A 13,325-nucleotide genomic window follows, 5' to 3' on the forward strand; every position below is an offset into this window, starting at 1 on the left:
CCCGCCCCCGGGAGCGGCGCGGCGCCTGCGCAGAGGCCGCGGTGAAGCCGCGCGGGCGGCGCGCGCGCGGAGGGAGCCTTGAAGCCGCCGCGGGAGGGAGCGCCCGGACCGGCTGCCCGGAGCGCGCTGTGCGCATGCGCCCGGCGGGCCGTTCGAAGGCGCGGCGGGGACGAGGTGAGCGCTGAGGGAGGAACCGGGACCCGCAGCGACATCGGGACCCCGGGACGGGGCTGCTGGGGAGAAAGGCTCGGGGACAGCGCTCGGGACCGAGGGGCGTGAGGGCAGGCAGCGCCGGGAACATGGCGGTGCTCCCTGAGGGGGAGACCGGCCCTGAGGGGATTCTGTGGCCGTGGGGACCCGAGTGGGGCTCCCCGCGGAGAGAATCGGGCACGGGCGGGTCGGTGTTGTACGCTTGGGACGTGAGCCTTTCCTGACAGTAATTCAGATACTTATTTATTAATTTTCTGCGGGGCCCGACGCGGGCTGGAATCAGCCGGGAATGGCGGCGAGCTCGCAGCTGCCTGCGGAACGCCTTCCAGGCACGGCGGCGATCCCAGGAGTGCTGCTACAGCCTGGGATGGCAGTGAGGAACAGCAGCCCAGAATAACCGAGGGGGTTTTTTAAAAAAAAACTGACCTTGTTTCTGTGAAAGAATAGAAAAGTGAGAAAGCAGAGCTGCTGTCAAATGCTGAGTGGGGAAAAGTGTCAAAACATACCGGGAGGGAGTCAAACAGTTTGTTTTGTGTGGTGGAAACAAGGGGAATTCTCTAGGGAATCCTTTTGTCACCTCAGCAGGCTCTGGCATCAGGCCTGGTGCAGTCCTCAACTGGAAAATAACTACATTTTTGAACTGGCTTAAATTTTCCAATTTTGCATCCCAGTCCTGTAACTCCTGAGTTATAATTACCAGCTCCCATCCTTCTTTACTAAGCAAAAGTGAGAAAACAAATTATTTTCTTTTTCAGGCTTCAGTACCAAGTGAACAAGGATGTCAATTGTCACAGTGCAGCTTGGGCAGTGTGGGAACCAGATTGGGCACGAGGTGTTCAGTGTTCTCTGCAGTGACATCCGTGGCACCCATGGGCTGTGTTCCAAGGAGGAGAACCAATCCTACCAAGATTCCTGCAAGGAACGGTTCTTCTGCGAGGAGGAGTCTGCAGGTACAGCTTTAAAGGGGTTTTTTTCCCCTCTCAGGGTCTGACTTCAGCACACAGAAACATCAGATGGTTTATTTCATGAAAGATCTGTGCTCTCTGGAGTTCAGATTTGGTTTTGGCACAATGAAAGGTTCAGCAGCAATCAGGGCATGGCCAGATCCTTTCTGTATTGTCCCATTAAGAGTCTGGCTGAAGTGGGTGGTAGGAATAACCTTGGGACATTGTATCCATCCAAGCCCATCCATCCCACCTAAATAATCCATTTTTTTCCCCAATTCTGTTTTCCTCCCTGTGCAGTACCTGTTGCCCGGGCTGTGCTTGTTGACATGGAGCCCAAAGTGATCAGCCAGACCTTATCCATGGCTGCCAGCTCTGGCCACTGGAAGTACAGCAGCCACTCACACTTCTGCCAGAAGCAAGGCTCTGGGAACAACTGGGCCAACGGGTAGGAACAGCTGCCTCAAGCTTCCCTGAGGGAGTTCTGGAGGCTCATGGGCTGCTCAGACTCCCTGGGATGGTAATGCAGCAGCTGTGGCACTTCAAGGAAAATTTGCTTGATGAATAACTTCACCTTTCTGCTCTTATTTTGATGCAGCCTGCCCTGTCTTGCTGTTTTGTGTCACCCCACAGTTACTCTGCTCATGGGCCCAGGCACAAAGAAGCAATCATGAACCTGGTGCAGAAAGAAGCAGAGAGGTGTGACCGACTGGGGGGCTTTGTCACCATCATGAGCATGGCTGGGGGCACAGGATCAGGCCTGGGAGCATTTGTCACCCAGTGCTTGAGAGATGCTTTTCCAGCCTCCTTCATCCTGAACCACGTCATCTGGCCCTATGGCACTGGGGAGGTGAATGTCATGTTGCCTTTTAATACATAATAACAGTTTACACAGAATTTGTGAGTTTATAATCACTGGTTGCTTTTAAACAAAATATCTACAACAGAACTAAACTAAGAAATGAGTATGTTTTACACTGAAAAAGCTCAAGTGACCCAATATCACAGCTAAAGAATTTTCACCAAAAAATTCCTTTTGACATTTAAGTGCTGAAGTGATGCAGATTCACAAGAAGCTAACCAGAAATCTCCTGATATGCTCTTATCTCAGCATTGCAATCAGTTCCCAGGCAGATCTGGTTGTGTGGAGAGAGATGGATAACCTGATTTTCACAGGTCTTGCCCTCTTTCCATGAAAAGGCTCTGAGCTGCTGACCTCATTCTGCACTCTGGCAAAGAAAATGAATCACTTCCTAAATCATAACTGAGGAAACAGCAGGAGCCAGAGGATTATAAACTAAAAAGAGATTAAGTTGTTTGACTCTTCTTTGTGTGTGTTTTTTTGTTTGCTTCCAGGTCATTGTTCAAAACTACAACTCTGTTTTGACTCTGTCACATCTGTACCACTCATCAGATGCCCTTCTTGTCCATGAAAATGATGTCATCCACAAGATCTGTGCCCAGCTGATGAATATCAAACAGATTTCCTTCAGGGATGTCAATCAAGTCATTGCTCACCAGCTGGGCAGCGTTTTCCAGCCCACTCACAGAGCAGGAGGGGGCTCAGGCTACAGCAGGAACCCATTAGGTACCAAAGGCAGCACCCACACACCTTTCTGGGGTCACTTCAGCTGGGAACTGCAGTTCTTCAGTCTCCTTGCTCAAGTGTTTGGCTACAACCCAAGTTTTAAGACAGGAAAAGACCAATTTAGAAGTTCAATCCCAACGTTGTAGCAGAGTCAAAAATAGATTCCCCCGACTTCTGGTTTCATTCTTTACCAAACAACCTGTTTCTCCTTTTTCAAGTGATCACAGACACCCTTGTACCTGTTTACATTTCAGAGGAAATTTGTGCAGGGCAGTAATTTTGGACTGAGTTTCACATTTCACTTTGGGTTAGAAGTTTGTATGAGGTGAAACAGTTTTGCTCAGGCAGAAGAGGTGAGCAGACAACTGGGCAGCAACATGCAGCAGACTGACATGTGTACCTTGAAAGAATTAAGAAAGTTGCCCATATTGCTTGTAAAATTAAACTTCCACATGTGTCTGGAGTGCAGAATCCTTGAGATTTTTGAGCTAAACTGTAAAATAAAACCTCCTGTATAGAACTCAGTAATACACAGCAAGTTTGCATGGCTTTGAAATCACTAAATCTCTGAACATTCCTCACTCTTCTCTCACTGTAACTGCCCCTGCAATATCTTTGTCACACATGAGCAGCTGTTGATTTCTCCTTTCAGGAGATTTAATGGAGACACTGGTCCCACATCCCGAGTTCAAGATGCTGGGCCTGAGGAACATCCCCCAGATGCCTGAGAACTCCCTGCCCTACAGCACCTTCAGCTGGCCTGGCCTCATCAAACACCTCAGGCAGATGCTCATTGCTAATGCTCAAATGGAGGAAGGTAAATAAACACCAGTCCTTCACTCTTTACACATTCAATTGTGCAGATGCAATAAAGATGGATGTTTTGTGGAGTTCAGAAAGAAGCTGCTGCCCTCAGCAGGAATTTGCCCCCACAAAACCAGCTGCTCCTTTCAGCATTCCCTCAGCTGCCACAGCAGCTCCCAGATTGCTCCTGCTCTGCTTCCAGACAGCTCAGTTAATTATAACTATTGAAAATACACAAACCAAACTGACAGTCTGTGGCTGTGCACTTCATTTACATAACTCATTTGGAACATTCCTTGGCTGGTGAGCTCTGCTTTTTCTTTTTACACCTTCTACGCATGAAAATCAGGCTCAGCTCTCCCATGCAATTTGCATGGAGAATTCAGTTACAGCTCCCAGTTATGCAAGGAATGGGCTGGAGGCTTGCTAAGAATAGAAACAGGTATCAATTTTCTCTGGCAGAGTGACTGCCAGGCAAATCCTGCTGGATTAGCAGTGGTTTTCTCTGGGAATTGTGTGATTGCTGCTTCATTCATGTGCAGCAGCTATAAACTCCAGTGTGGTCTCAGTTTGGGCACAGTGATAGTTCCCATCTGCATCTTCACAAAACATTAACTTGCTTTTCCATCTCTTGTTCCCAAATCCCAAAGGTATTGATTGGCAAGTACGACCACCACACCCAGGCTCCTCCATCCCCTCCACAAACAAACCCCTGCACTTCAACACTTCCATTGCCAACCTGGTTATCCTGAGAGGAAAAGATGTGCACAGCGTGGACTTGGGTAAGAGGGAGGAGCACAGCACCTCGGGGGGTCTGCTTTCACATCTCACTGCTGACTTTGCCACCAGACCTGATGCAAGTGGAAACACCCCAAGACCACACATTTGACTCCTAAAGTTGATATTCCCTCTAGAAACATTTTACTGTCCAAAGCTACACTGTCTAATTGCTTAGGGCTGTTGTGTTTTACTTCTGAGTTTCCTGAAGCACTTTAGGGAAGGAGGAAGAGACTCAAGTCTGTGTATCTGGGATTCTTGGCTATAATGTCTGAAAATAAATTTAGCTGTTTCTGGAGTGATGAGCATTGCTGGCAGCTGAAGTATCCACACCAGTGTGCTTCTAGATAATCTAAGGAATCTGTTTAAAAGTTGTATTTTCAACAGGCTGTCCACTCTGAGATATTTTCCCAGGCCTGAACTGATCTGAGAGCATTGATTAGACCACCCAGGGATCAGGTGTGGCTTTTGTCCAAAGGGCTGTCCTGTTTCTGCTGCAGGAAGTTTCCAAGATCCCTCATTATACACATCATGGCTAAACCCCCAGGATGCTTTCAATGCATGGAAAACTCCCAGAGCATTTAACAAGTATGAAAAGTCTGCTGCTTTGGTCAGCAACAGCCAGTTCCTGCTGAAACCTCTTGACAGCATCGTAGGAAAAGCTTGGAATATGTTTGCTTCCAAGTAAGTGAAAATAATTATGCTGGTACTTCACTAATAATTGCCAAGATCTTCACTGATTTCTAATGTCTGACCCATTCTTCAACACACAGAGCTTACCTTCACCAGTACACAAAGTTTGGAATCCAAGAGGAAGATTTCCTGGACTGCTTCACAACCCTGGAACAAGTTATCTCCAGTTACACCAATCTGTGATTTATTTCTTTGTTAACATGGTCTGAAATAGAGATTTTCTGAAAGAACCAAGCTGGAAAACCTTCCATCAACCCCCTGAAGTATGTAAATTATTGACTGGAGTTCTTTTTCACTCTTAGGAGCAGAGTGTCTGTGTGTGTGTGTGTGTGTTTCAATAGCAAGAATGGAATATATTCATATATTTATATTATTCTTATTTAATATTTCTAATAAGCACCTATTTTTCAATATATTTGCTATGTACTGTAGCTGTATCCTTTTCTGACCATTTCACTAAGCAAAACTACACCTCCTGTTTTTCTCCAAGTTATAAGTTAATTAACTTGTTAGTTATTTAAACGTGTTTGTGATTAGGATGGCTGGTAGATTGCAGATGTAAGAACTTATAATTTGACATAATAAATACAAGACATTTTCTAATTTCCAAAGTCAATTTAAGGACTTGGTTCCTTTTTTGCACGAATTTTACCAGACCACAAGGTGGTGCCCTGGGAGCTGCAGCTCCCTCCTGGCAGGAGAAGGGATGGCATGGCTTGGGAAGGCACCCACTGAATTAAAATTAATAAAAGATTACAGTGAAATTAAAGATTACCTTGTAACACTGAGCTCTCTTTTGCCTCAGTCAGCTCTTCATTAATGGTAGGGAGAGCTTTGGGAATTCTTGCCATTCCCCCCCCATGTCACACTGTTCTCCCACAGAAATAATCCCACAGGCCAAAAATTAAAAGAGTTAAATCAGTCTCAAGGACTTTTTCCTTGACAAATGCACAAATTTCACAGTGCACCTTCAGCTTTTGGTGCCATTTCATTCAAAAGATGGCAGCTCAGAGCTGGGGCTTGCTCTGGTCAGAAGAGAATTTCTGCTGTTTCTACCACTTTCAACCATTGTCTAATTTGGGTATTTTCACAGAAGAAGCTGCAGGAGAGATTGCACAAGAAGTTCAGACAAACAGCACAGGGAATTCGAGTTTGCAGGAACAAAGGGTCAGGAAAGGAGACCATGGTGAGCTTCTCCCTCCTCCAAAAGGCACAGGATGTTCAGCAACACAGAAATAAATTCCCCTGGTGTTTTCAACAGATCACAAACAGAATTTCCAGAAATGAGAATAGGTAACTCCATGAAAAATTGGCCTAGTCCCAGGAATCCTTTTCCTTCTCACTTCACAGAACAGGTAAAAGAGTTTTTCAAAGGGCTAAGGACAGGTAAGTGCCCTGAGAAACAAGGAAGAGAGCAGTGGGTCATTGTAGTGCTGCAGCAATAAATAACTTTATTGCAGAAATAACCTCATGTTATCTCTGTACTCATAATTCTGAGCATCAGGCAAACACAGCAGGTGCTCAGTGAACCTGTGAATGATACAGAACCATATTTGTTATTTATTTATGGCACTTTGTATGTCCTGCTAATGGAGCAGGATATTTGGTCTTTTTTGTTTGTGTGATGGCAGAATTTGTGCCACATCAGGAAACACAGCACACAGGTAAGATGTCTAACCCCAAAGCAAAAATTCAAGTTTTAGCTGCTATAATCCCTTACTGCTCTGGAGCAGGGGCTGACAGGAATTTTTTTCAGCATCTCTAAGCTTCTTCCTGTGAATGTTTTTCAGTCCTGAAATTCTCACACCCTTTCCCAAACTCAGCCTTCATTTTTTTTTGATCTATGATGGGATTCCTTTATTTTTTCCCCAGGATGTGGAGAGGGTCAAAGTGACAGGAAGTGAACAGCCACTATCAAACAGTCATCACCTGCAATTACATTAAAAGGTGGAGGAGTAATTCTCTACCTAATTGATAAAATTAATTATGTAAATAGAGCCTGCAAGAAGGCCTTTATTTCATTAACAATTACAATTAAAGAGGTAGATCAAAGGTCAGCACCAGCCAATGGCTCAGAGACAGGAACAGTAGAATCAGTGGCCTTGACCTTGCTTGTTGTAGGCAAAGTCCCCACAGGATGTCCATAAAGCCAGGAACAATGCTCCAAATCTCACTATTGTTTGTTGGAAGGGACAGGTGCAGCTCACTTGGAAGTTGATTCAAGAACTCCAACTATAGCAGACATTTCATGAATAATAGAGAATATTTGACCACCAAAAAAAACCCCCAAACAAACCCTACTCCCAAAAAACACAGAAAGCAAAATAAAAAATAACCTTTAACAACCTAAAATGGGAGAGCATTTATTTGACCACAAAAAAAAAAACCAAAAAAAAAAGAACAAATCCTACCCCTAAAAAACAAAGAAAGCAAAATAAAAAATAACCTTTAACAACCTAAAATGTTTTAAACACAGTAAGTGTTTGGCAGTGTAGTTACAAATTATTTATTTGGGCATAAATAGATATTGGTGTTTTTAAGGTTAGACTCAGTACCAGCAGAGGAAGGATGAAAATAAGTAAGAGAAAAAAAATCTGTGGTTCCCACAATAACCAGGGTTTAATACATGAAAAGAGGAAATTATATTCAAATTACCAGTTGAAACACTACTGAGAAACCCTCAGGTACAAAAGGACCGTGAATGAATAATTCACTTCTTTCTGCATTTGCTAATAAATTTAGTATGGATAAATATTATTAAATGAGAGCCCAAACATCCAAAAGGAAACAGGACTGAGTGTACTTTAAAGAAATCTGCTTTTTGCTTGACTCCACTTTAAAAACTACACAAGAGGAATCAGGAAAGTGATTCATGGATCCGATTTAGCACAAAAAACTCCCAAAAGGAACTGAGCTGCTGCCTTTCCTCAAGGGCAGCCCAGACAGAGCTTTTCCAGGGCAGCAAATCCCCCCGGAGCTTCCTGCTGCAGCTCTGCCCACGCTGCCGAGGCGCAGCCCCCGCACTCGGGCAGCTTTGGACGGCCTGGAAGCGCGGCTGATAACGCTGGGAGGGAAGCACGGAGCCTTTCCGGCTCTTTGAGCCCAGCCCGGGCTCACAATGGTCCCTCCCGAGCTTTGTGGGAATGCTGTCCTTCCCTCCGGCTGCGGCAGCGCTCAGCCCCGCTTAACCCTTTCCAGGAGCTGCAAGAAATTCCTGCCAGCCACAGGGGAAAAGGTGGAAACGGGCTCAGAGATTGGAGAAGATGCTCGTTAGGAAATCAAGGCAATTTTTAGAGTGATGGTGCTCCATGATAAAAGAGCATGGAAGAAATGTAAATTTTAAGCCCATGTTCATACAGGCCTGAGAGATATCAAACAGTGGCTCCTAAGAGTCACACTTATCTGCGTGAATTAGGTGCTAGAAACCTTCTTGTCTTAAAACCAAACTTAAACATCCCAAATGTTACATTGTAAGATAGAAAAATTAGTAAACTGAGGGTGTTCTCTAGGCCAAAATTCCTATTCTAAAAGTAAAAGCACTAAGTGGAGAAACTAAAATAAGCCACTTGTTAAACACAACAGCAGAAAAAAAAAAGACAGAAAAGCATTTCTTGAGCTTTTGTTTCACTGGTTGTGTGAGGAGAAACAAGCCCTGTGCTGGATTTGCACTGACATGGGTGCATTCTGCTAAAATGATTATTGTACATATTTGGTTACATGGACAATGTCATGTTTATTTAAGGCTCACAAAAATACACTTGAGTTGCCTGCGATGGTGTAATTGTGGGCAGATGGCAGGACTGGATTTGAATTTCTGCCCAGCAGTGTCCAAGATGAAATGGATCATTTACAGGAGCAGTCAGGGGAGCAGAGTGGGTGGGAAGTGGCTGAAGGTGGAACCAAATCCTGCCTGGGCTGGGCTGGCAAGGGCACTCCCTGCAATCTGCTCAGTGGGGGTGCTGGGAGCTGGGCTCCAATTCACAGCTCCTGCTTCCCAGAGGGCCTGGGACAATCCTGAGTTCAAGGAGCCATCTTTCCATGGAGGTGCTTGCTGCTGCTGGCCTGGCCTGCTGCCACTTGCAAAGAAAACTCTGGGAAAAGTCCTCATCCCACTCTGGGCAATTCCAGCCTGTGTTAGCTGACTGGGAGTCACTGGAGTCAGCAGTTGTGTTTATGGAGTGATTTGGAGTTGTGAATCTTAGGCTGAATTTTGGTGAAGAAACCAAATGCAACTGATAAAACAGTCAAAACCATAAATTTGGCAATGAAAGACCAAAAATGCAGTTAAATACTCTGCTCCCGAGAAGAAAGCTTCCATTCCCCCCAGCAGCCACTAGCTCAGAGTCTCACATTATTTTCCTCTATAAAGATTTAGTCAGGCTTCTCCTCCAATCCAGTATTTTCACATAAAAAAACAGACACAAACCTGTGCTGTGAAAGGAGAGCTCACTCTTCAGTGCCACCAGGAAGGAAACCTCAGCACGTGGGGTCCTGTTCCAGCTGAACAAACCTGCAGGGAACAGGCTTGAACTTGGCCAAAAACGGCTCCACACGAGGGCAGAGAGGGCTCCAAGGCCCGAGGGAGGGGACAGCAGTGACAATTTCAAGCAAGGGCTCTCAGGCTCTGCCAAACAACACTTCAACCCTTTCCTTTTTCACTGAACTGGAAGGATCTCAGTCACAACTGGGAACGATTGCCAGGATTGCCTCACTTCCCCACAAACACCTGGCTGCTCCTGGGCAGGGCTGCCCTGGGTCTGCCCCACGCAGAAGAGGGAGAGACACTGTACAGGAGTTAAAGGAGGCAACAGAATTGAAATCACCACTTGCAGCAGCAAAATACTGCTTTGAAAATGTTTTTGGCATCCATTAATTAGAAGTCAAGTAAATACCGGCTTCAGGCATCTTAAAAGTTTCTTCCTTGCTGCTCCCCACCTCGAGCCTTACACAACACCCAGGAATGCACTGCCTGTGTCACAAGAGGTCAGCTGGGCTGAGGAGAGACCTACAAATCCAGGAATCTGAGAAATGAAACGCTATGAAAGTATCCTAAATATTGAGAGCTCTCCAGAAAGCAGCTGCAGCACACCAGGCACTGGGAGCTGTGAGGTTTCCAACCAGCCCTGAGAGGTTTTGTGACCGTGGTGGGATTTGCACGAGGCTGTAAATCTGGATGTGTTTTCTCTCTGAGACAGAGAACTGCTGAGCACAGAAATTTGTGTTTTCCCATCAAAGGATGGAAAAATCCTAATAACCTTTCTGAGGAAAGCCACAGTCCCTCAAGTGTGAGCCTTGAATAAGGAATTGATGTTTTCAGCAGCAGCAGCTCCTGCAAGCGCACTGCCAGGTTCTTTCCTGACAGCACCACAAGGTCATTTCCTGTGGATGCAACAAACTTTGGGAATTGCATTGGCTGTGGTAAGAATTTCTTACAGGTGACACCAGAGTCACCAGGCCATTCTGGAGGCCGGGCAGAGCCGTTTCCAGGAGCCGGGTGTGGCTGGCACCAGAGCAGGAACAATACCCCGAGCTGACGCTGCTCTCGCTCGCCTCTCAGCAGGAAGGAGCCGCGGTTTCCTCATTGCCACTGCCCGGGCAGCCCCGGGAACAGCCCAACAATGAGCCGGGAGCCACTGCCGGGAACACGGAACATTCCACAGCAGCTCCCCAAACGAGCTCTGCTGAAAGGTGACCTTTGGTTTAATGCTGATGGAGTCACTGCTCTTTGATTCAGTTCAGGGACGGTAATAATAATAATAAATTAATAAAACCTCCTCAGCACAACAAAGGGCAGTGCTAAAGCAAACTAACCCCAAGCTGGGCTCATTCCACAGGTTCCCGTTTGCAGCTTTGTTCCACACCTGGACACCACCAGCACTGAAGGGCTGAGTGGCCTCAACAGCCTCTTCACTCATAATTCAAACATGGTAATAATCACTTTTTTTTGACCAAAATACCAGGTTATTTCCCCGATTTTTTTAACACGTTCCAAGCAGTCCCTGACTGCAGGGCTCTCCCCACTTGCTGGGAGGTGACAGAACAGCGGTGAGTTTCTGTTTGAGCTCCTTCCCCTCTTGTGACAGCTGCCCCAAGTTGTTCCAGCCTCTCCCTCTGCCAGAACAATGTTCTGCTGCCTCCACGAAGGCAGAGTGGATGCATCAATAAACAAGTGAAATGTATGAAGAAATTCAGGCCAGCATTTCCTACCCTCCATTAGACACTTGAATTAGCAAAGCCACAGCGAGCTTTTCACCATAATCCTTCTAAAAACGACTTTGCACGAGCATACACAAACAAACATGTCCTGCCTGAATGCAGCAGAGGGGTTTCGCTCCCGTCCCCTCCCCGGGGTCACTGCTGCAGCACTGACCCTGCCCTGCCCAGCAGGATCCCCTCCCACTGCCACACTCCACTCAGTGTTTCCTTACTGTCCTTCCTTCTCCAGAAAACCAACCAAATTTACAGGAAAAAAAAAAAGCAGAATTTTAAATATCAGGAGAGTCATTGCAATGACCTTATCTAGAACTACACTCAGCCTTTTAACTGCTGATTACAAAGTATTTTTTAACCATGTGCTTCAAAGAAAACCGATTATTTTTACCTCCAAAGAACACACCCAAGCCCCACTTTTCTTTACATTTGCCATCAGTTTTGTTCACTAATATTTATATTTCTGCTTGATAATCAGGGAAACATCCAGAGTGTTTTGCCTGCACTTAGCAGTGCCTGCAGCGAGAGGGAGGCTGATTCCAACAAATTAAATAATGAAGCCCAAAAGCACAGCAGGGAAGGACTTTCTGGAACAGCACCAAGCCACTGTCAAGTGTTAGTGACAAGGATCTTTTAGCAGGAACAGGCAGCTGGGAGTTGTGAGGGAGCTGCTTGAACAGGAACAGCGTGACACTGGCAGGGCAGGGCTGAGCACTGGGAGCACATTTCTGACTGCTCTGATGGATGTGAGGCTGCAACTGGAGGCTGCAACCTGAGCTCTGCTTCCACCAATTCCTGCCTGCTGGGGCACTGCCACCTCTCCGAGGGTGGGGAGGCACAATCCTCAGGGCAGGCATGGAAAAACAGGGAGAGAACCCAGAGGAGCTGCAGCCCTACCTGACCTGTTTCGCAGACAATGAGACTAAAGAAAAAATCTGTCACATTAAAGTCATTAGTTGTCCTTACAGGGCTGTTACTTCCGTGTGATTTTCAGTCATTCCCGGAAAAAAAAAAAAAAAAAGCAAGATGTTTTATTTAGTGTCTAACTGCACAAAACAGCAGCTAAAAATAGGGATTTGTGCCAAGATTGTTCCTCTTGCAAGAGCTCCCTTTGGATTTGTCCCCAATGCTCTGAACTGACTGCTTCTAATGTGTAATGAAGATCTGTACAACAAAAGGAAGCTTGGGTTAAGGGAGCAAAATCCATGTTTTCAGGTCAAATGCTAAAGGCTGAGTCTTTCTCTGAAGCACAAAATGCAACTGCTGAATTATCTTCTGTGTTCACACTGGAGAATGTCTGGGCCAGCAAATGTCACAGTGTTACCAAGAGAGTTCAATGCAGAGAATGGAAACAATCCAGCTGAAATAAACACTGGGAAACGTTATTTCTTTGTTTATTTAGCAACCATAAAACTATCCATTGCAAATCTCATCAGGTTTGTGTCACTTTTCTTTCTAAGTTTTTTTGGTTTTTTTTACCTTTTACCAAGTCTTATCTCCCAGACAGAAGCAGGTAGAATGATCACTTCCTTCTTTAAACAGTGTTAAAAAGCTTCAAAATAACAGCAGAGCTTATTGGAATGGACACATGGAAACACAAGCTGAACATATATATATATATATATCACACTATAAGTATGTAAACATATTGAACCAAAAGTGGGAAAAAGCTTTCAGTTTTCCTTGTGGGCAAGAGGCAGAATTTTCAGGAGACTTCTAAAGCATTTAGAAATGTGCAGTTTATTGGCTCAGGCTCTAGGAAAATTGGGGGTTTTATTCTTTTAGTTATTGTTGCAGTGTCCTGATTGCAACCTGAGAACACACAGGGACCCCAGCATGGCATCAATGCCATCTCCTCCCAGAAGTGTGAGATAAATAAACACCTGTGTCCCTCAGGTGACAGATCTGGGGACCAAAAAGCTGCCACTAGAAGTGGGGAGAGCAGCCAAGGGCTGTCACTGATCCAGTGTCCTGAGTGATCCCTTACAAAGTGCAGCACTGAAGGTTTGTAGGCTGAAAAGGTGAAGTCCCAAACCCAGCTGTGGGGTTTGGAGCTGTACCAGAACAAGTTCTTTGTGACATTACTGTCAAAGGCCATC

The 13,325-nt window shown here is 45.7% G+C and overlaps 1 protein-coding gene across 4 annotated transcripts; it reads left to right on the top strand.

The window, feature by feature from the left end:
• Nucleotides 1-85: 85 nt before the first annotated feature.
• Nucleotides 86-5,427, top strand: TUBD1 (tubulin delta 1). Of its 4 annotated transcripts, XM_041425351.1 has the most exons (9): nucleotides 86-174; nucleotides 966-1,160; nucleotides 1,455-1,602; nucleotides 1,788-2,004; nucleotides 2,511-2,742; nucleotides 3,395-3,559; nucleotides 4,197-4,328; nucleotides 4,824-5,007; nucleotides 5,097-5,427. In XM_041425351.1, exons 2-9 carry the CDS (start codon nucleotides 989-991, stop codon nucleotides 5,197-5,199), a joined length of 1,353 nt encoding a protein of 450 aa, XP_041281285.1. In that variant the 5' UTR covers nucleotides 86-174; nucleotides 966-988; the 3' UTR covers nucleotides 5,200-5,427. The 4 variants fall into 4 exon arrangements, with proteins under 4 accessions (XP_041281285.1, XP_041281286.1, XP_041281288.1 ...); XM_041425352.1 differs by lacking the exon at nucleotides 4,197-4,328; XM_041425354.1 differs by lacking the exons at nucleotides 1,455-1,602; nucleotides 1,788-2,004 and having other exon boundaries at nucleotides 92-174.
• Nucleotides 5,428-13,325: the final 7,898 nt, after the last annotated feature.

Source organism: Onychostruthus taczanowskii, unplaced genomic scaffold, assembly GCF_017590055.1.
Source record: "Onychostruthus taczanowskii isolate IOZ18803 unplaced genomic scaffold, ASM1759005v1 scaffold89, whole genome shotgun sequence".
Classification (NCBI taxonomy): domain Eukaryota; kingdom Metazoa; phylum Chordata; class Aves; order Passeriformes; family Passeridae; genus Onychostruthus; species Onychostruthus taczanowskii.

Bases quoted from the DNA above. Each gene is read 5' to 3' on its own strand.
- TUBD1 (XM_041425351.1), top strand. From the start codon at position 989: ATGTCAATTGTCACAGTGCAGCTTGGGCAGTGTGGGAACCAGATTGGG. The intron at 1,161-1,454 runs GTACAGCTTTAA...CTCCCTGTGCAG, and splicing joins CTGCGAGGAGGAGTCTGCAG to TACCTGTTGCCCGGGCTGTG. The intron at 1,603-1,787 runs GTAGGAACAGCT...GTCACCCCACAG, and splicing joins GGGAACAACTGGGCCAACGG to TTACTCTGCTCATGGGCCCA.